The 22,717-nt window shown below is 36.4% G+C and overlaps 1 protein-coding gene across 1 annotated transcript in view; it reads left to right on the top strand.

Annotated features, from left to right (window-relative positions):
* LOC115413489 (nesprin-2-like) overlaps positions 1-22,717 on the top strand; it is a 108,983-nt gene that overhangs the window by 68,843 nt on the left and 17,423 nt on the right. Inside the window, 4 exon segments of the mRNA XM_030126363.1 lie at positions 10,802-10,964; positions 16,841-17,028; positions 17,889-18,039; positions 20,456-20,638. Coding sequence (XP_029982223.1) covers positions 10,802-10,964; positions 16,841-17,028; positions 17,889-18,039; positions 20,456-20,638 — 685 coding nt within the window.

The raw sequence follows: 22,717 nt of genomic DNA, 5'->3' as shown, positions 1-22,717 counted from the left end.
AGACAGGGTTAAAAGTGTTTGTAGATCAGTTTGTAGTTCAGTTTGTGGATCAGTTTGTGGATCCGTTTGTGGATCCGTTTGTAGATCAGTTTGTGGATCCGTTTGTAGTTCAGTTTGTGGATCAGTTTGTGGATCAGTTTGTAGATCAGTTTGTAGATCAGTGGGCTTCAGCCCTCATTTAACCTCCCACCGTCTAATCCAAATGACACGCCCCTTGAGGTCTGTGAGCCAATCAGAACACAAGATGGTGATTGGATTTCAGGTGTTTGTCACATGTGAACTTTGCTTTTTGTCTGGTTGAGTTTCTTATTTTTGATAACTGTTGTGTTCTGCATAAATACATACTTTAGTCAGATTAGAGTCCGAGGAAATCCCAGAATCCCCCATAAACCCTGGAGTCAGAGTTCAGTGCATGTGCATGTGTCGTCGGGGTTCATTCTCCTGTATTTACATCCTCTCCTCATTGTGATCAGACCGCAGACGTTGACAGAAGAGCAGTGAGTCAGTGTTGTCTTTGGGTTCCAGGGTCCGGCAGGGTTATGTCACATGTTTGGATAAGTGCGATCGGAGCTGATCCAGGGTCAGCGGCGGCGGCGCTGCCATCCCTCGGCCTTTGTGTGTGTTTCGCCTCAGTACGTTACGGCAGATGACTGCTGAGGTTTGACTTGCGGTGGGATTAGACGCGTTGACACTGGCCCGCCACACGCCTTTGTCCCCCAGAACAAACCGGGCCCTCGGTCCCCCCCCCCCCCTCCCCCAGTCCCCCCCCTTCAGGCCCAGCAGCTGCCGTCTGCTGACACGAGCCTTTGTGGTCGCGGGTCCTCGGCCTCGGGGGCCACTCGGGGGCCACCGTCCTCCCTCCTCATTGTCTGAATAAGATGCACGTGAGGCAGATGCTTGTCTTTAAACACCTGCTGCCCGCTCACATGTACGTCCTCTATCACTCTGGGTCTAAATGAGTTTATTAACGTCAAACCAAGCTTTTACGCCTTATTTAGTGTCACGGTCGTAAAAACTAACGTCCACTCTTACAGTTTTCTTTTCAGGTGGTTGTCACGGTGATGAGCCAATAAGCTTCTAATGTCGCTCACTGATTGCCTGCCGAGACAATTAACCCTTTAGGCAACAGAGTTTTATTAAAAAGTATTGTTAGCCTCCTAGCATAACTGCCGAAGTCATATTTTTTCATTTTATACAGATATCACAATTTGATATCTGCATTTATGCCATGAGTTTAATGATATTCAATTTGGAAATTCAAAAACCTGTATGTTGGAAGTGGTTAGAGATAAAGTCATACTGTAAATGACAACAATTTTGGGTATGACCCATAGTTTATGGTTTATGGGAGTAAATTTACTCTTCTGATTTACATATTGTGACATCACATGGTAGCGGCCATATTGGATTGCATAACTTTTAGTAAAATTGATCTTTGAACATGTTTACATTGAAGTTTTCTTTGTGGTTTTTTTTTTGTTGTTTGTTTTTTTTGTTTTTTGTCTTCTTATCCTTAAAATACATAAATACATGGACTTAAACGTTAGTAGAAAGTAAAATGCAGTAAGTTTTAGGAGCTTTTTAGCCAAAGCAGCAGATTAGTTAAAAGAGTGTGTTAATGCCAAACCCAGCTTTTTCTCTGTATTTAGTGTCACAGTCATAAAAACTAAAGTACACTCTTACAGTTCTCTTTTTAGGTGGTTGTCACAATGATGATTCAGTAAGCTTCTAATGTCACTCACTGATCACCTGCCAAGACGATTCCCCTTTAGGCACTGGAGTTTTATTAAAAAAATATAAACTTTTGATATCAACATTTCTAAAAGCTGTATCTTGGAAGTGATTAGAGATAAAGTCATACTGTAAATCAGAAAAATATTGGGTATGACCCATAGTTTATGGTTCATGAGAGTAAATTTACTCATTTAATTTACATATTGTGACATCACATGGCGGCGGCCATATTAGATTGCGTAACTTTTAGTATTTTTTGTTGTATTATCCTTAAAATAAATGGAGTTAAACATTAGTAGAAAGTAAAATGCAGTATGTTTAGTAGCTTTTTAGCCAAACAGCAGAGTAGTTAAGAGTTTATTAATTTATACTGACGTTTTAGTCCTTCTTTAGCGTCACGGTCGTAAAAACTAAAGTAAACTCTTTCATTTCTGTTTTTAGATGGTTGTTGTGGTGATGAGCCAATAAGCTTCTAATGTCACTCACTGATTGGCTACTGACACGATTAACCCTTTAGGCACCAGAGTTTTATTTTAAAAATATCGTTAGCCTCATATCATAATTGCCCAAGTAATATTTTTGGCCAACTTGTAATATCTGCATAACTTTTCTGTCTTAACATTTTATGCAGATATCACAATTTGTCCAAAAATATGACTTGGGCAATTATGGTGTGAGGTTAACGATATTCAATTTGGATGTCAAGATTTCAAAAAGCTGTATCTTGGAAATGGTTAGAGATAAAGTCATAATGTAAATGAGAAAAATCAAAGTTTATAGTTTATGGGAATAAATTTACTCTTCTAATTTGCATATTGTGATGTTACAGGATGGTGGCGGCCATATTAGATTGTGTAACCTTAAGTAAAATTGAACTGTGAACATATTTACATGGAAGTTTTCTTTTGTGTTTTTGGCTTTTTGTCTTATTCTTAAAATAAATGAACTTAAACATAAGTAAAAAGTAAAATGCAGTTAATTTTGATATCTTTTTAGCCAAATGGCAGAAAAGCCAAATCCATCCTTATCAATCCGAAAGCATCCAGACTATTAAAAAATAAACAAAAAAACAAAGTCACTGTTGTCATTAGATCTGGGAAGCATTATTTCTGTTAGTTTTGGTGCTTTCCACTTTGATTTAATATGCTTTTGGCGAAGTCCATGATGGCGTGGATCCTTCACCTGTGTCTTTGTGAACATGTCGGTGTGATGTTTGGATTCATGAATCACTGATGACATGAATGGGTCCATTTCTTCAGTCACAGCTCATGCTCTTTTCTCACAACTTTGTTTGTACGTTGTGAGAATATTGTGACTTCTGTTGTTCATTATCTGGGCTTTTAACCACAGACTTATATTACTGTGTGAAAAAAGCTTAATAGTGCTGTGTTCTTTCTCCTCCACCTGTTTCTCCATCTTTTTCGTCTCCATCATTCAGTTGTGTAAAATACGGCCGACTCTGTCCTTGGTCTGGTTTGTTTTCAGTTGAAGATGGAGGCAGATGGAGTTATTCTGAGCCCAGGTTTCCTGCTGAGTCGACTGTAACGAAGCTTAAACACATTAGACAGCTGCACCTTTAACCTGTTAAAGACTCGACGGACTTTAATGGACGTCTCTGTTTACTTCTGTTTCTTGGCTCGGTCTGTGTGTTTGTGTCTGTGAGCTGATATTAGAGATCGTATAGACAGTTTTCAGTTTATGCTTCTGGTATCCTGTTCATAGAGGTTCTTCTAATCACCAAAAGCAAAAAAACCTGTACAGTGCCGTAATAATGTTAAAAAAACAAAAAACAGTTTGTTTTTAATTTTTTTTCTATTTCATTAACTTGAGCCATAAAGAAAAATAACAAATGCTCAATAACTTTTATATTTTTAACCCTTTAAATACCATGTTTGTCCTATCCTATATTGTCCAATCCTATATATAATTTTTTTATGAACTTAAAAAAATTGAACATATATATTGTAACAATCAAAACTGTACAATTTAATGAACATAATATATTACAACATAGTTATCTAACCCCACTCACCCTAATGTACCTCATACTCCAACCAAAACATATAAACTCACATATCCAAAATAAATATATAGATAAATAAAATTAAAAAAAAAAAGAAAAGAAAGAATGAAAGAAAATGTCCTTAGTTACAACAAGAAATTGTTTGTGTCAATCTTTTCAATGTAAGATAAGACAGGCCTATATTTTATTTTTAACATATAGGATAAAATGATGTCAGTAGGTGTAACTGATAATAACAACAACAATAATATCAACAACAACAACAACAACAATAATAATAATAATAATAATAATAATAAATAAACTTGTTCCTAAATGTGAGGTTTTGTGTTTTGTGGATATTTTTGAGCTTTTTTAACTGATTAAAGGAAAAAACTATTGGATTAATTGATCATTATATGTATGTTATTGCATCCAGCTGTTTGGTGAATCAGAGCTGGAGGTGGGTGGTGGAGGAGGGGGCAGGCGGACTGCAGAGGAGGAGGGAGGGAGGGAGGGGGCTGGAGGTGGGTGTTTGCTAGCAGAGGAGCCGTGGTCATGGAGTAGCCTCCTCACCAGTCTGTAAGTACCTCTGGACCTGATCCTGATCCTGTTCACGGCCCGGTGCATCCGGAGCAGAGGGGTACGGGGGAGACGGGGATGGGGGCTATTTTGTTGTGATGAAGAGAAGTCGGAGGAGGTGGAGGAGAGACGAGGAGCTGGATCAAAGGGGGATGGGCCGGGCATTGTCGGTGTAGACGGGAGGACCATTCAGACCCAGTCAGAGCAGAGCGTTAGCATTAGCCCACATGTGAAGGTATTTAAAGAGGGTTTGGATGACAGGACGGAGTCTGAGGACAGTGTCTGAGGACGTCTGTGATCGCTGCAGCGCGTCTGTGTTGTGTAGCTTTCTTCCATCCACCGCCACGTCCTCACATACAGACATAGATGCACATGCATGAAAAACCCACATGTAGAAAAGCTTCAGACACCAGCTGATCTGAAATACTGTTACTGATGGGACTGAAGCAGGTTGGTGCTGGTTTCCTCTGTGTTGCATCATTCCCATGGTGCACTGCTGTGACAGTGACAGGCTACGAACATGTCTGAAGGACAGGAATGATGCTACTGTTTACAGGAGGAGACGTTAGTGTTCATTCTAGAAACTACAACATACTCTATGTGGACACGTTGAATTCAGGTGTTTCTTTTCTAACAGGGGTCTGGGAAAACAATGATGACTAATGTCAGAGTATAGTTTTATATTGGGATAAATATCATTACATTTCATTGGTTAGTTGGTGTAAATTGTTATCTTAGCTTCTAAAATGCCTCAGATGGATTTGACTTCATTTCTGTCAACACTGATTTTGTTTTTTGTTTTTTTATCCATGAGTATGACTTTAAATGTTCTACCTTTAAATTTCTAAAATATTTTTCCTGCTCTGACTGTAAATAACACGGTTCATACAGGTGCTTGAAATCCTTGAAGATTCTTGAATTTCACTGTTGTGTTTTCAAGGTCTGAAAAGTGCTTGAATTTTAGTTGAAGTGTTTGCAATTCTAACTGTGATGTGATTTATTTATTTTTAATATTAACTCAAGCCAAAGCTATGTACAGAGAGGAGATACATTTAGAAAAATAAAACTTTATGTCAAAACAGAACATTCCCAGGTGTTCTCAGGTCAACTCCATTCACATTTTTATCTTAATCTTTGTCTTGGCGCGAGTGTGTCTGAAGAACGCAGAGTGGCTTTTCTATTTTTGGATAAAACTTTATGTTCTCTTTTAATTTCTGAACTTTTTGCTATAATGAAACATATTTTTAGATGTTTACGGCATAATACAAAGTACATCATTGTGATAAAAAGTGAAATAAATAATCCTGAGTATATGTATTCTTGTAGTTATGGATTTGACCCCAGTGATAAGGTGAAAATGACCTTTAAAAGGGCTTGAATTTGACCTTGAAAAATGTATACAAACCCTGAAATAATGATTTTCTGTCACAACTAACCATCTACTTTTATCACATTTCATTGAGGAAGAAAAATCTACCATTAAACTTAAAGGAAATATTCATGTTTTTATCTCAAATCCTCATGAACAGGACATCTGACAGCTGTAGACATGATGTGTCCCAATACTTTTGTCCATATAGTGTAGATACACACAAATGCATGAAAAACCCACATGTATGTTTGATACATGTATGATCCATGTATGTATCAAACTGATCTGAAACACTAATGTTAGTGATGTGACTGAAGCAGGATGTTGCTGGTTTTCGTTCAGTGTTGCATCATTCCCATGGTGCACTGCTGTGACAGTGACAGGCTACGAACATGTCTGAAGGACAGGAATGATGCTACTGTTTACAGGAGGAGACGTTAGTGTTCATTCTAGAAACTACAACATATCCCTCAAGTACCAGTTAAAATATTATCATGTAGTTGTAGAAAATAGCATCCGGTAAAAACAGAAAACATGAAGCGTTTTTGGATGTCAGACTCATGTCTAAACTGAGGAAAAATTCACAGTGTTTAGTTTCATATTTTTGAGCACACTGGTCTATCTCACTGGAGCTGAACTACATCAGTTGGTCTATTTTTCTCCACAGATCCATGTGATTCATTGACAGGTTGTTCGATTGGTGGTAGATTGGTTGTTGTTTTTCACCTTTAGTTCTCCCTGAAGGATTAACAGCCTTTTCATGCTGAGTTTCCCACCGTGTATTCTAGTATTTTGACACCACTGAAGCCCAATTAATGTAAAACCAACTAAGTAGAAGACTTTCTATAAAGTCAAGATGCACACTTCTGTTCTTCCATCAGTCTCTTCTATCTGGATGCTAAGTGTTCACCCATGCTCTTATGTATATAACATATTTATACTGGAAACTTTTTACACTGTTATACACAGATTTCTACTCACAGCCATATTTTTATATTTTGTCATGTTTATACTTATACAAGTATATATATTTATATATATTTGTATCCCTACTGTACATTTACTACCATTAATTCCCTTTTATTTAGATTTTTATATTAATCAACTGTTTTTATATCGAGATGTATTCTATTCTGTTCTGTTCTGTTCTAGTCAGTTCTATTCCCTTCTGTTCTGTTCTATTCTGTTCTATTGTGGTCTGTTCTGTTCTAGTCAGTTCTTTTCTGTTCTGTTGTGTTCTGTTCTCTTCTCTTCTGTTCTATTCTTTTCCGTTCTGTTTTAAAGTGACAAAAATCACAGAAAATGACATTTTCATACCTCAATTAATGAAAAGTTCAGATTAATTTGAACAAACTCCAATATTTAATCACAGACGACTTCAAATTCAATATTTGATGGAATAATTCCATTTTTCACCCATTTATATTTAAACAGAATTAACCATTTTAGTTTCTCTTGACAATTCTTTCATCCTGAATGGAGGGATTTTAATAAAATAAAATGTTCCTGATAACACCATAACTTTAGAAAATCAGTAGGAGAACTTTGGATAAATCTATAAAATGCAAAAGTTACACTGAAGATATTAACAATAATTTTAGTTCGGGGCCATAATCAGCCCAGTTCGATCACAAGTTGGTCGGACCAGTAAAATAATAACATAATAAATAAATAAATAAATAAATAAATAATGACACATTTTGTCTTTGTTTTGGTGTAAAATAAAAAAAAGAGTAAAACTACGTGAAAATATTTACATTTATTAACTGTCATTTCACAGAAAAATGTGAATAATTTGAACTCATATGAACAACCTGAAATGTCTCAAGAGAAATAAGTGTGATTTTATCAATATTCTGTCTGTTAAAAGATGTTTTGTGTATTTGTAGATGCACTGTAATCTGTATGTTGTAATGAATTTGTATAAATGATAAACTGTGACAAAATATTGTTAAAATTGCACTTATTTTTCTTAATACATGTCAGTTTTTTTTGTTTTTTTTTGCAGTTATTCATATTATTGACATTTTTAAAGGATAGTTACCTCCGCCAAGGAGGTTATGTTTTTGCCAGGGTTTGTTTGTCTGTCTGTTTGTTTGTCTGTCCGTTAGTGTGCAACATAACTCAAAAAGTTATGGACAGATTTTGATGAAATTTTCAGGGTTTGTTGGAAATGGGATAAGGAAGAAATGATTAAATTTTGGTGGTGATCGGGGGTGGGGGGGCCCACGGGGGGGGGGGGGGGGGGGGGGGGGGGGGCACTGATTAGCCTTGGCGGAGGTCTGCGCTCTCCGAGTGCTTCTAGTTTGCAAATGTTAACCCTTTTCCAATTTTCTACATTTGCATTTTTGGTCTAAATAAATTTTAGTGTCTCTTAATGTTTCTCACTTTTTTTTTTAGGATAGTTTGCAGATATAATGATTTACAAACTATTCTATCAGAAAAAATGTGAATTACTTGAACAAATATGAACAACCTGAAATGTCTTAAGCGAAGTAAGTGCAGTTTTAACAATATTCAGTCTGTTACTAAATGTTTTATGTATTTGTAGATCCACTGTGATCTTTAAGTTATAATGAATTTGTATGAATGATAAACTGAGGCAGAATATTGTTAAAATTGCACTTATTTTTCTCAAGAAATTTTAGATTATTCATGTCTTTCACATTTTTTAAGGGACAGTTTGTAGTTATAAACATTTTCATCATGGTTTTTTTTTTTTCACTCTAAAACATAGGGAATGTTTGTAGTTGTCATTATTTATATATTATTCTGTTATTATTTTACTAGTCTGATCCACTTCAGATCATATTGGGCTGAATGTGGAACCTGAACTACAGTCACGGAAAAAATTATTAGACCATCAAAAGTCATCAAAAACAATGGTTATGCAATCAAGTACTAACTCCTGTGTGTATCATGTGACTAAAACAGACAGAAAAGAAAACATGGAATGCCTAAAAGCACTGTTTTTATCAGTACAATGCCATAGATATTGATGGAAGAACTGAAGTGATTTTGGTTATTATCAAGAAAACATGGAAAATGGATAGATATCAGCTCTGAAATTAAACTACTATGAGCTATTTTTGTTGTTATCATTATATTTGTCCAAACAAATGTACCTTTAGTTGTACCAGGCATTAAAATGAACAAGAAACTGAAGAAAACAACTGTGGTCTAATAATTTTTTCCCTGACTGTATAATGACTTTGACAGTCCTGTTATGGAGGAAGCTGAAGCGGTGGCAGGACTGTGGACCTCAGACCTGTCCATGCTTCAGTGTAAACACACCTTCACCCACACCGCGACTCTGCTGTGGATGTGGCTGGAACACATTCATGAGCGTCGAGCGTCATCAGAGGAATGAGCTGATGTAGGTCACAGACCTGAGAGCTGGACTGGAATGCAGCCTCTGTCCCAGACAACAGCCACTTCAGTCAGATGTAGGTCACCCCAGCGCTCTGATAATGGCTCCTGTTGTGTCCCATGTGAGAATGAAACACCATCAGACCGATACTGGACTAATCTGAAGAGCTGACAGGAGGGTGTGGCTGCGGACGTTCACACTGCGTGTAGAATCACAGGTTTTAGCCGACGGGTCAGGGGGGCGTCGGCTTCAGTAGGAATTTATTCAAACAGCTTCTCTGATGAAACTACTGGTCGTGGTAATTTAAGATTTTATTTGTAGCTTCCTCTGGATAATGTCTACAAAGTTTAGTCACAGTTTTGAGAAATTGAGATTTTTGAATTTTTGACAGATTTTTCTAATGTACCTTCATTTATAATGGTCCGTATTTTGATGCTTTATTTTGTAAATGGTTACAGATATCAATATAGTTGTAACCCTGAAATATTGCTTGTCTCACCGGGGCTGTGGGTAAGGCAGGTTACAATGGTATTCTTGGTGTTGATATGTTTTGTTGTCTTCCGTGCTAATAATCACCAAACGGCAGGACAGTTTCAGCTAGCTTTATTATCAGCAGCTCAGCACAACATACACTGCTCGCGCTCCATCACAAACTTAACTCTTGTGTCACGCCAAAACAGGTCGTACTACAACCAATAGGCAGGAACCAAAATATTAAGAAAAGGCAAGAAGAAACATAATAAAAGAATATATAATATAAACTGACTAAATAATTAATGAAATAATATGTAAATTACAACATAACAATTGTCAAAATAATAAACAAAAATTAATGATTTGGAAATAAAATAATATTCAAATTAAATGTTACATAGTTACTGTTGATCACTTATAGGAAGTCATATATGGACTGTGACATGAGTCCATGACCTCTGACCTTGAGTGACCTTGAAGGGTCAAACTCAAGGTCACCAATGTCTACTTTTCAACAACCTTCTCCAAAACCACTGGTCAGATTCATTTCAGATTTTATGTGTATCTTCATGGGACAATGTCTACAAAGTGTGTTGACAGTTTTTGTTTTCTTTTTTTAAATATATTTTATTTTCAGTTTTATACATGCAGTGTGTACAAACATATCAATATACCAAGAGTATAGAGACATAACAGAAAGCAAGGCGACTTACCCAACAAAAAAAAAACCAACAAAAAAAGGATTACAGTCAGTGTTTAAGGTCATTACAGGCAACTACATTAAGTACTTGGTGTAACAGATGTACCAATATGATCTAAATATGGCTGCCAAATTTTCAAAAAGGTGTGTTGTCATTTTCTGATACAATACGAAATAACAGCATGAGGACTTAGATGGACAATATGAGAAGGTCTACCTCTGTAAAGGGCAGACATTCCTCTGGTGTTTGGTTGTTTTTTGTCTGTAATTTAGTCTAAACATCCAGCGTCCTTCTCCTCTTTCATGTCTGGTCTAGTGTGTGAGCTTTTTTTTCACAAATATTGTCAGAATAATGGTTGGAAACAATGTTGGAAAAAAGTTCACATCATTTCAATCCTGACTCCACCTGGTAAACTCTATTTGACACTGATTAAAATATTATGATGATGTGGTCTGTGGTGGAAAATGGTTCAGGTGTTAATTTTGCGTTAACATTTGAACGCAAGACAGAAGATAAGATTCTCTTGTGGAACAGGTGACTGATCAGTGCCATTGTGTTTCCCACAGGGTGAGGAAGCTGAAGGAGACGCTGGTGACGGTTCAGCAGCTCGATAAAAACATGAGCAACCTGCGGACATGGCTGTCGCGAATCGAGGCCGAGCTGGCCAAGCCGGTGGTCTACAACGTCTGCCACAGCGACGAGATCCAGCGGAAACTGGCCGAGCAGCAGGTTAGAGTTTTAGATTTTATCTAATATATGAACAGAAGAAATGCTAAAAACCAAGACGGTCTGGATCAGGAAGTGAATGACACTGGTTTACACTGGGCCCAGTCCAAAGTCAGGCCCAAACTACAGGTCAGATTCATTTCACATTATATACGAACCTTCTTCGGAACAATGTCTACAAAGTTTGGTCTGTTTTTGGATAATTCTATAATATTAATATTTTAAAATAATTTTAACATTTTTGACAAATTTTTTAAATATTTCACATTTGCCTTTACTTATAATGGTCCATGTTTCCATGGTTTATAAAATGCACATGATTAGAAATGTCAATATAGTTCCAATTGATCACTGATAGAAGTCATATATGGACTTTGAATTAGCTCAGTTCTCCTCCAGTGTGAGACAAACTTTATCCTGAATTGATTTTTGTCTTTCTTGAAAACTTTAAAAACAGTCCCAAAGTTAGTTCAATACTTCACTTGAGTGCACTTCACTACTTCTGTTTATTCTGGCTCTTCTGGAGGTTCTTCTTTAGCTTGTTTTCCAACCAGGTCATCTGGGTTATTCTGCATCTTTGCTGCATATTCAGATTATAATATTTCTTATTTATTTTATTTAACCAGGTAGGTCAAATAAGAACCAGTTCTCATGTACAATGTTGACCTGGTCAAGAGACAGCAAAACAGGCAGATAAAACAATAAATGTCTAAAAACATTTATTGATGATTGATCTATAGATGTATAAATAATGTTTTTGGGGTTTTTTTATTCAATTTTTTATTCAAAACAGTCTCATAACATACTACATTGGACATCATTGGTACAAAGTACATTTCTTTTTTGAAGAAGAAAAAAGGGGTGTCAATATTGCTCATTGAAAGGAAGAAAAATAAAGAAAAAAAGGGTAATTTATGAATCTTTGTTACATGAATATTGCCAAATAAATATAGACTTTGCAGTGTGATACAAAACAGAGGAGTAATTTGTGAAGATCAATACTTTTCATGGTCATCCTACTTTGTAGAACAATAACATGAATAGTAATAAAGATTATATATGCAAACAAACCTATTTATTTACACACACATTTATCTACATATGTAAATGACTGTGGACATGTCCATCAAGCACGCACATGCGAAAAAAGGATGATGGTAATTATGATCTAATAATCATAATACGTATATCGTCAGGTTTAAAGCGTTTACATTCAGGGATTCCTGTCAAACCAAAACCCTCCGCCTCCTTCGTCCTCTCCCTCCTCCAGCTGAACTTTTCTGCGTCCACCAGTGAAGCGTCTCACAGATGCACTAACAGTCATTTAGCATCTCTCAGCTCAGTGTGACGCTTCCTCCTTCCATCCTGCAGCCGCTCAGGTTTTACTTTGCTGAGCGCTGACCCGACTCCGGTGCCATTAAGCCTCTCTCCGCTCCAGGGTGGCCGTTATGGAGGGGCTTTAAAAGCACACGGCCCTTCCTGTCCTAAAACTCCTCAGAGTGGACCCTCCATCCTCCCTGTGAAGTGAAAACACAGGGTTCTAAAGGAGACGCTGCTGCTGGGGGCGTTTTTACCACTGGAAGGTTTAACACAGAAACACTGACTCCTAAAGAGCGTCTGAGTGACAGGTTGGACTTTTAGAGCAGCAGGAGTTTCAGCTTCTAATAGTTTCTATTTTCTTAATAGTTTCTTTTTCCTGTTTCTTCCAACCTTTTACGAAATCTCTACTTTCTGCTCCTTTTCAAAGCTGGCATTTTATTTTAGTGTTACTTTATTTGCTAGACTAGTTTTGTTGTGCATCGCTGAGTCTTAACCAACGCAAACAGATGAACAATAACACAATAAAACAAGTACTCTTACTGCGCTAAAGTCGGATTCTGTAAAGAAGTTCTGCCACTGAAAACACTTGAATCTTACCTGGTAACTGCTGAGGTGAACGTCTAAGTCAGAGGAAAAAGATCGAAGTCAGGGGTGTCAAACATACGGCCCATGGGCCAAAACCAGCCTCCCAAATGGTCCAATCTGACTGCAAGATGAGTTTGTGCAAAAAATGACAATAACATTAAACATCAAGGGTGTCAAATTTGTTTTAGTTCAGGGGCCTGATGTGATCTAACGTAAAATAACAGCATAGTAACTTATAAGTAACTCCAAATTTTCTTCTTGGATTAATGTGAAAAAAGGAAAATCACATTATGAAAATATCTACAATTTTCATAATAAAATGTGAAAAATATAAACAATCTGGAATTTCCAAAGAAAAAATAAGTGTAATTTTACCAATATTCTGCCTGTTACTGAATATTTTATGTATTTGTAGATCCACTGTGATCTGTAAGTTGTGATGTACATTTGTAAATGATAAACTGAGGCATAATATAGTTAAGATTGCACAAATAATCAAATATGAACAAAAGTTTAATGGAACAAAATGGATAAAAATGAACAAAACTCTGATCTGTAAGTTGAATTAATTGTGAGCGAAGACATAATATTGTTGAAATTGCACAAAATAATCAATAATATGAACAAAAATTTTATGGAATTAGGAACAACATAAATAAAAATGAGCAAAACTGATATCTAAGTTGTGTTAATAAGTTGAGACATAATATTGTTGAAATTGCACAAAATAATCAATGCTATGAACAAAAATTTAATGGAATTAGGAACAAAATGAATAAAAATGAACAGAACTCTGATCTGTAAGTTGCGTTAATAAGTTGAGACAATATTGTTGAAATTGCACAAAATAATAATGTGAACAAAAATTTTAATGGAATCAAGAATAAAATGAATAAAAATGAACAGAACTCTGATATCTAAGTTGACTTAATAATAAGTTGAGGCATGATATTGTTGAAATTGCACAAAATAATCAATGATATGAACAAAAATTTAACGGAATCGGGAACAAAATGAATAAAAATGAACAAATCTCTGATATCAAAGTTGTGTTAATAATAAGCTGAGTCATAATATTGTTAAAATTGCACATATTCATCAGGTTGGACATGGGAGCTCGGGTTACTCAAATTTTCATCATGTAATTTTACTTGTGTTTGACTCTAAATCAGTTCTTATTTTTTGGTTAATGTGCCAGTTATTCCACTGGTCCAGCCCATTTGAGCTCAGATTGGGCTGAATGTGGAACCTGAACGAACCGGATCCAAATGAATGAAGCTGAATCAGTGACACATGAGACTCAAAGTAATAAATGAGTAAATTTAGAGTTGATCATCAGACTAATGGTAACATATCCAGGTTCAGACCGGCCTGATCTGCCAAACAAATCCGACTCTCGCTGCCTGTCTGAGCGTCGACAGGACAACGTATGAAGGAAAATAACAGATGCGTGAGACATGGACAGAGAAGACAGATGACAAACAGGAGACGGACAGGAGAGAGACGGGACTTCTCCTGTTCTTCTCAAAACCGTAATGGCAGGTTTGATCCATTAGTGGATGAGAGATGCTCAAATGACTCCTGCGTGGATGGGCTCTTTAAGCCGCCGTCTGTCACCGTGGAAACCCACAGAGTGGTGACAAAAAGCTGTAGGGTCTCACATGTACACGCCGAAAATCAGCCGTGGAAGTGGTCGGATAGAGAGGGAACTCACATGTAGAAGAGCAACTGGAGGTGGACGTTACACCTGATATCTGAGCTTTACAGGTTTATTTTATTCACATTAACTGGTGGAATATTACAGGAGGTGTATTTGACTGATATAAAGATAATGAACCCAGGGCTGTGTAATCTGAGGTCATTAAAAAGCATTAAAAGACATTAAATAGATTTTGTAAAAAGTTAAGGCCTTAAATGGCATTAAAAAGCATTCAACTCAATGTCCAGAGGCATTAGAAAATTAAATACACTTGATGGGGAAAAAAAGCGTTGTGTTGTTTTAAAGTAAACTGTCATAAAACTATATATAAAACTCTATCTGCAGTTGGACATGGGCATTAAATGTGTTTAAAATGGCATTAAAAAGCATTAAATTACATTGGCTGATACCTGCAGAAACCCTGAATCTGATCTGTGGGATAATTTGTCAGTTAATCTACTTTTCAGGGGGTCGTACAGATGGTGTCATTAAAAAACAACATAAATTAAATCTGTATTAACTGGCTTATTTATCAGTAATTCAGTATCAGAATACTTTATTAATTCAAGGTCAAGGTCAGGTTTATTTATACGGCACATTTACAACAACACAAAGTACCCAAAGTGTGTTACAAGGATATCGGTAAAAATACAAGATATAACAAAACTAGTAAAAAAAAAAAATATAGATATACTTAGTTTAGTTTTATTTCGAGCATATGAAATCATCAGATAACGAAGAATCATACATGTCAAAGAAAATTTTCCACACTTGAAAAGGAGTGGGAAGAAGTATAACTTATAGACTCCACCCCCTTTTTACAAACTAATAAAGTAATTCCACTTCCTTTGTTAACATTTTTTTTCTATATATTTTTACAATAACACAAAACATCCGTACAAACCATTCACATATACTTTTTTAGTCACCTCACACACAATCAATTTACATAATCAACCTTTTTTAATATAAACTATATTACACTACAAATTATACTACAAATATAATCATTAATAAATGTGATAATATCTTGTTATTATGATAGTCTGTATTAATTAATTACAAATAGGCAATATACAAGAATATCATATTTTGTGCATTCTTTTATATTCTTACTAGATATTCACTTATTCAGATAATGTTCTATATTTTGTTATTATACTGGATTTATACATCCTTTTAAATGCACAAATTGAAGAAGACATTTTAAAGTTTTGCTCCAGATTATTCCACAGATGTACCGCCCTAACAGAGATACACTGACTTTTTATGTTCTTTCTACGCTTAATTTTCTTGTAGATTTCATTTCCCCTTAAATTCTAATTACGTTACCTTAGCTCAAACATCTCCTGTAGACCGTAGGGGAACAGAGAAGATAAGATATATTAAAACTGATAAAATATGACATGAAGCAAAAATATTATTCTGGCATTTAGAGCAGACAACAGATGTATGCTATATGTACATGTGATGTAGTGAATGTGAATGTCTGATACTGAATGTCAACAAAAAATAAATTATAAGCAAAAAATAAATAAATAAAACTGATAAAACAGATACACAATAATAGGATAAATAGTATCTAAAAACACAACCAGAAGATAAAACAAATAACAGGGGGATCCCCAGAAGAACTTTTCTGTTACAGTTGCTCTGTGCAGGCTTAATAATAGTAGGAAAGAGATAATCAGTGTTACTACTAATAGGGCTGTGTATTGGCAAGAATCTGGTGATACGATACAAATCACAATACTAGGATCACGATACAATATATCATGATACTGTTAAAAAGGCAATTTTTTGTTTGTTTCCTTTTTTTATAATGATTATTTCCTTGAAGAATTGAATTACACCAGAAATATGTACAAATACTAAACACATTTTTATTTGATCAGAACAGGATCTAATGCTATACCACAAAATGTTCCTGTGTTCAAACCTAAAGTATGTTTAACAGACATTACAGTTTAAGATCCTGTTCAAATGTTCATATTCTATTAGGTCATAACTAACACCATAACATTATTTTTGTGCAATCCCAACAAAGGAACTAACATTATTTAATAAAAGAGTGTTAAATAATAATAAATAAAAGAAAAACAAAAATTGAAATGAACCTCCACAATATCTGCATTTGAATAAATACCTAAAAATATCGATACAGTACTTTTTAATATCAATACAGTATTGTGAAATGAAATATTGCGATATATTGAACCGATATTTTCTTACACCCCTAACTACTAATATATCTGTATATATTTGTGTGGTCCAGGACCTGCAGCGGGACATCGAACAGCACACAGAGAGCGTGGCCTCGGTGTTGACGCTCTGCGACGTCCTCCTCCACGATGCCGACGCCTGTGGCAGCGACTCCGAAAACGATTCCATCCAACAGACGACGAGAAGCCTGGACCGACGCTGGAGGAACATCTGCGCCATGTCCATGGAGAGGAGGATGAGGTGAGTCAAACACGCAGAGGAAGAAGTACAGAGAGAAAACTGGATAGAGGTGTAAAGTCAACAAAGTCTGCTTCATACACACAAAAGTGGACTAAAGTACATATATTAGATTTATGTCCATATAGTTTATAAACGTCAATATTTACTTCGAATTTAATAGTAGATGTTTCCACATGTGAAGAAAGTAGATGATTAGTTGTGGCAGAAAATTAAGTCAGAGCATGAAAAATATTTTAAAAGTTTAGTGAAAGAACATTTAAAACCATAGTCATGAATTAAAAAAAAACAAAATCAATGTTGAGAGAAATTAAGTCAAAACCAAAGATAACAATTTAAACCAAACTAACCAATGTGATGATATTTATCCCAATATAAAACCATATCATAAATATCAAACATATATATAAAAATCAATATTTTCTCAAAGTTTAAGGTTTAAAAGAAAAAAATGAAATCTAAACATTAAGACAAGAACATACAAATAAACATCAGTAAATAGAAGATAGAATAGGTTGAAATGTTGATTATGTGAATACGTTCATTTGTCTGTATATATACTTTAAATTATTTGTATATAAGAGAGCTACTTTTTTTTTTTACATTTAAATTTATTTTGAATCCTTGTCTTTTTTTTGCTCTTGGCTGCAGGTACATAAATACATTTCACTGTTCATTGTATCATGTCTAACTGTGCATCTTTTCAGCAAATATACAAGATCTACATCGAATTTAGAAACATATGTGGAGTAAAAAAAAAAAAAAAAACGCTAATACAACAACTGGACCCAGGTTCCATCCAAGTGTCTTTGTTTGGACATAATCATTAAACATCTGTGTTGTTGTTGTTGTGGTGTTTCCAGGATTGAGGAGACGTGGCGTCTCTGGTGTAAGTTCCTGGATGACTACTCCCGGTTTGAGGACTGGTTGAAGACGGCGGAGCTGACGGCCGCCAGCCCAGACTCCGCCGGCGTCCTCTACACCAACGCCAAGGAGGAGCTCAAGAAGTTTGAGGTGAGACCAGAGCGTCTTTTTCTGAATGAGTCCGATCATGTGACGGTCCAGGATCATGTGAACGAGTCCAGGATCATGTGAACGGGTCCAGGATCATGTGAACAGGTCCAGGATCATGTGAACGGGTCCAGGATCATGTGAACGGGCCCTGGATCATGTGAACGGGTCCAGGATCAAGTGAACAGGTCCAGGATGATCAGGAAAACATGTTTAAGAAGTTTTAGGTGAGACCAGAGCGTCTTTTTCTGAATGAGTCCAGGATCATGTGAATGGGTCCTGGATCATGTGAACGGGTCCAGGATCAAGTGAACAGGTCCAGGATGATCAGGAAAACATGTTTAACCTCTGACCTTTAACCTGTTTACACTGAAATGTCTCCATCATCTGAACACAACACTTAATTATCCAGGGTTTTACCCACAACTTTGTTATACTTCTGATTTCTTATGTGTGAGGGATAAATGTAATAAAATGTTTATTTATCAAAATAACATGATTATTTTTTCTGTATGAGCTCCATTAGAGTCTAAACACTTTGACAGTTTATGTTTTCCATCAGTAGATTCATTCTCTGTACAAAAATACTGGAGCTGTGAACAGCACATCTGGAGATGAGAACAGACAACTGTTTGACTCATATAATCGACAGTCTTTCTTTCTTTCTGTTTTTCTTTCTTTCTCTCTCTTTCTTTCTCTCTTTTTTCTTTCTTTCTTTCTTTGTCTCTTTTCTTTCTTTCTTTTTTCATTCTCTATTCCTCTTTTTCTCTCTTTCTCTTTATTTTTCTCTTTCTCTCTATCGCTCTCGCTTGCTTTCTCTCTTTTTTATTTCCTTCTTTCTCTCTCCCTCTCTTTCTATCTCACTTCCTTTCTCTTTCTTTCTCTCTCTCCCTTTTTTCTCTTTTTGTCTCTCGCTTCCTTTCTTTTTTCTTTCTTTTCTCTTTTTCTTTCTTTTTTCTCTTTCTCCTTTTTTCTTTCTCTCTCTTCCTCTTTTTTTCTTTCTTTCTTTCTTTCTTTCTTTCTTTCTCTCTCTCTCTCAAAACAAATCACACATCATAAACTGGATGGATAATGAAAAGAATACAGGGTTAAATTCATTTTCATCGTCTCATTACTTTTACATATTTGTTTTGTCTCTAAATGAAACCGTTTCAGTATCAGTACATGAATATCATTATATGAGGAATATCCACAGTAACTCGTGTGTGATTCTTCAGGTTTATTTTTTTGTGAAATATATTGTACCATCGACATATTTCACATCGTAGATCTACAGACTTGGATCCATAGGAATAAAAGAGCAGGAACTAACAGAAAAACCAAACCACCTGAAGGTTGGGCTATAAGACGTGGTCGTCAGTGGCTTCAACAACAGAAAAACTCAAACATAATCTGCACTTGAGCCACGGCCTCCAGGTTTACTTTAACGTCTGGATTACAAACACAGATTAGCGTCTGTAATCTGGACTCTGCGGAAGTGGCCTCGTCTCCACGGCAACAGGAATCCAGTGGAAACGGTGATGCTGGCCGTGAACTCTGGACCAGTGACCTACATACTGGCCGGACTGGGAGCAGTGGGAGCTCAGATTCATAAAGTGATGGAAAAAGGTCGTTAATCCTCTGAGATTCAGTGTCAGAAATGGAGCATTCTGCATCATTTAGACCACGGGTGTCAAACATACGGCCCGTGGGCCAAAACTGGGTCACCAAAGGGTCCAGTCCAACCTGTGGGATGAGTTTGTAAATGTAAAAATTACACTGAAGATACTAACAATCATCTTAGGTCAGGTTCCACATTCAGCCCAGTTCAACCTCAGATGGGTCGGATCAGTAAAACACTGTCACAATAACCTATAAATCAGTGGTTTCCAACCTTTTTTGGTTTGCGACCCCATTTTAAAACCACAAATTTCTGGCGACCCCAGACATACAAAAGGGAGATTTTTTTTTTTTTTGCTAAAATTAATTTGTTTTTGATCATGTGATAGTCTGCTATTCTATGTTGCAAATAAACATTAATTTTAGATGTTATTTAGTCTATATAATGTATATTATTCTGGACGGAGGCAGAAAAGCCAGGTGCACAAAGGGAGGATTTTATTTTCCTTGGTCAGGATATGTACAGTCAGTCTAGCTTGGATTTACAAGGCTGAAAATTAATACTGAACAAACAAGAACTCAAACTATGAATTATCAAAGAGCTGCAGCATCTGAAACTGACCACAATGAACATTTGACAGATAAACAGAACCACAGCGCTTCAGTTTCACACTCACAGTTTGTCATGTCTTTGATGGATTGGGATTGTCTCTGTCTGTTTACATTTGACGCTGTCATTCAGATTTACTGATGAACTTTCATTTAGTAAATTAACGTCCTCTTTGCTCGTGTCCTCGTCCATTCCTTTCGATATCCTCAGGCGTTCCAGAGACAGGTCCACGAGCGTCTGACTCAGCTGGAGCTGGTCAACAAACAGTACCGCCGCCTGGCCCGTGAGAACCGGACCGACGCCGCCAGTAAACTGAAGGTCATGGTCCATGAGGGGAACCAGCGGTGGGACGGTCTGCAGAGGAGGGTGGCGGCGGTTCTACGAAGACTCAAGGTCAGACCCAGGACGTGTTCGACCAAAACACACACACACACACACACATATACACACATATCTGATTAATACAAATAGAACCAATGTCAGCGTCATGTTCTATCAATAATCAATACCAGTTGAATGTGTGAGGTTGTCAGGTTCTGTCTCTGTGTTCCAGTCCTGTGGTCTGGATCCCAGTAGAAGTGGGTGGTACTTTCACTGAAGAAGAACTCAACTAATTCAGTCAAAGTCCATGTATGACTTCTATCAGTGATCAACAGGAACTATATTGATATCTGTAACCATTTACATGTTATAAACCATCAAAATATGGACCATTATACAGTCGTGGAAAAAATTGTTAGACCATCAAAAGTCATCAAAAACAATGGTTATGCAATCCAGTCCTAACTCCTGTGTGTATCATGTGACTAAAACAGACAGAAAAGAAAACATGGAATGTCTAAAAGCACTGTTTTTGTCAGTACAATGTCATAGATATTTATGTGAGAACTGAAGTGATTTTGGTTATTATCAAGAAAACATGTTAAATGGATAGATATCAGCTCTGAAATTAAACTACTATGAGATATTTTCTTATCATTATATTTGTCCAAACAAACGTACCTTTAGTTGGACCAGGCATTAAAATGAACAAGAAACTGAAGAAAACAAGGGGTGGTCTAATAATTTTTTCCACGACTGTAAGTAAAAGCACATTTTAATATTTATAAAATTTGTCAAAAATTGAAAAATCTGAATTTGTCAAAACTGTGAACAGACTTTGTGGACATTGTCCCAAGGAAGATACATATAAAAGTTTAAATTAATCCAATCTGTAGTTTCAGAGAAGACTGTTGAAATCTAGACATTGTTGACCTTGAGTTTGACCCTTCAAGGTCACTTCAGGTCAAAGGTCACGGACCCAAATCAAAGTCCATATATGACTTCCTATCAGTGATCAATAGTAACTATACTGATATCTGTAACCATCTACGTGTTATAAATCATTAAAATATGGACCATTAGAAGTAAAGACACATTTTTAATATTTCAAAAATTCATCAAAAAATCAAAGATATGAATTTCTCAAAACGGTGAACAGACTTTGTAGGTTTTGTCCCAGAGAAGATGCATATAAAATGTGAAATGAATCTGACCAGTAGTTTCATCAGAGAAGAGGTTTGAAGAAACTGCTAACAATTGCTAACTTCACAAAAATTTAAATATGGATGTTTTACTGAAAAAAAAAAAAAAAAAACTAATTCCGCTCCCAGAGAAGATCCTGTAATGTTACATTTCTGCAGTAATCTGGTCAAAAATGCGTTTGATCCGATCCAATCGACACCAACCCTCCAGAAGCAGCCGTTTGGTTTTGTTTCAGCCTCTAAACGTGGTCATGTGACCTTTGGGCCTAATCAGCAGCGTCACCACGCCACCTGATCTGTGGAAAACCTCCGGTCCTCAGCTCCGCCCTTAAGCCTGGTGGATTTAGGTCACATTTCAGAAGGTGGCGGAGCACGAGTCACCACGGTTCAAACATGTGGCGGCGAGCAGATGGGCCTGGTGGGCGTGGCTTTATGAAGACGGTGTGTGATGATAGCAGAGATGTGATTGGTGCAGGTCGACCTGGGGTCACATAATCCATATTCACATGATGAGAACGGAGTCGCAGATCAGAGGACGTGGATGTAAAGATCATAGATGGTTTATGTGGATGTTCAAACAGCTGCTCCTCAGACTTCACTGCATCAACAGGAAATATGAGTTTACCTCCGTCCTTCATGTTCTGTCCATTTTTTATCACATTTTAGCTTCGTCAGTTTGTCTATTAATTGATTAGTTGGTTGAAAAACAATAACTGGTGAAAAACACTGATCTATGAGTTTTCAGACAAAGGTTAAAACACACAAACATATAATAATTATAAAATACTGTTCAAAAAAACATGTTTGTAAAGAACTGGAAGTCCAGGATTTTATACAAACTTCTTCTCCTCCTCCTTTTTCTTCTTCTCCTCCTCCTTCCTCCTCCTTTTTCTTCTCCTCCTTTTCTTCTGCTCCTTTTTCTTTTCCTTCTTTTTCTTCTCCTTTTTTC

The sequence above is a fragment of the Sphaeramia orbicularis genome, chromosome 22, assembly GCF_902148855.1.
Source record: "Sphaeramia orbicularis chromosome 22, fSphaOr1.1, whole genome shotgun sequence".
Lineage (NCBI taxonomy): Eukaryota > Metazoa > Chordata > Actinopteri > Kurtiformes > Apogonidae > Sphaeramia > Sphaeramia orbicularis.
The sequence above is the reverse complement of the archived record's forward strand: the minus strand, read 5'-3'. Positions and strand labels throughout refer to the sequence as shown.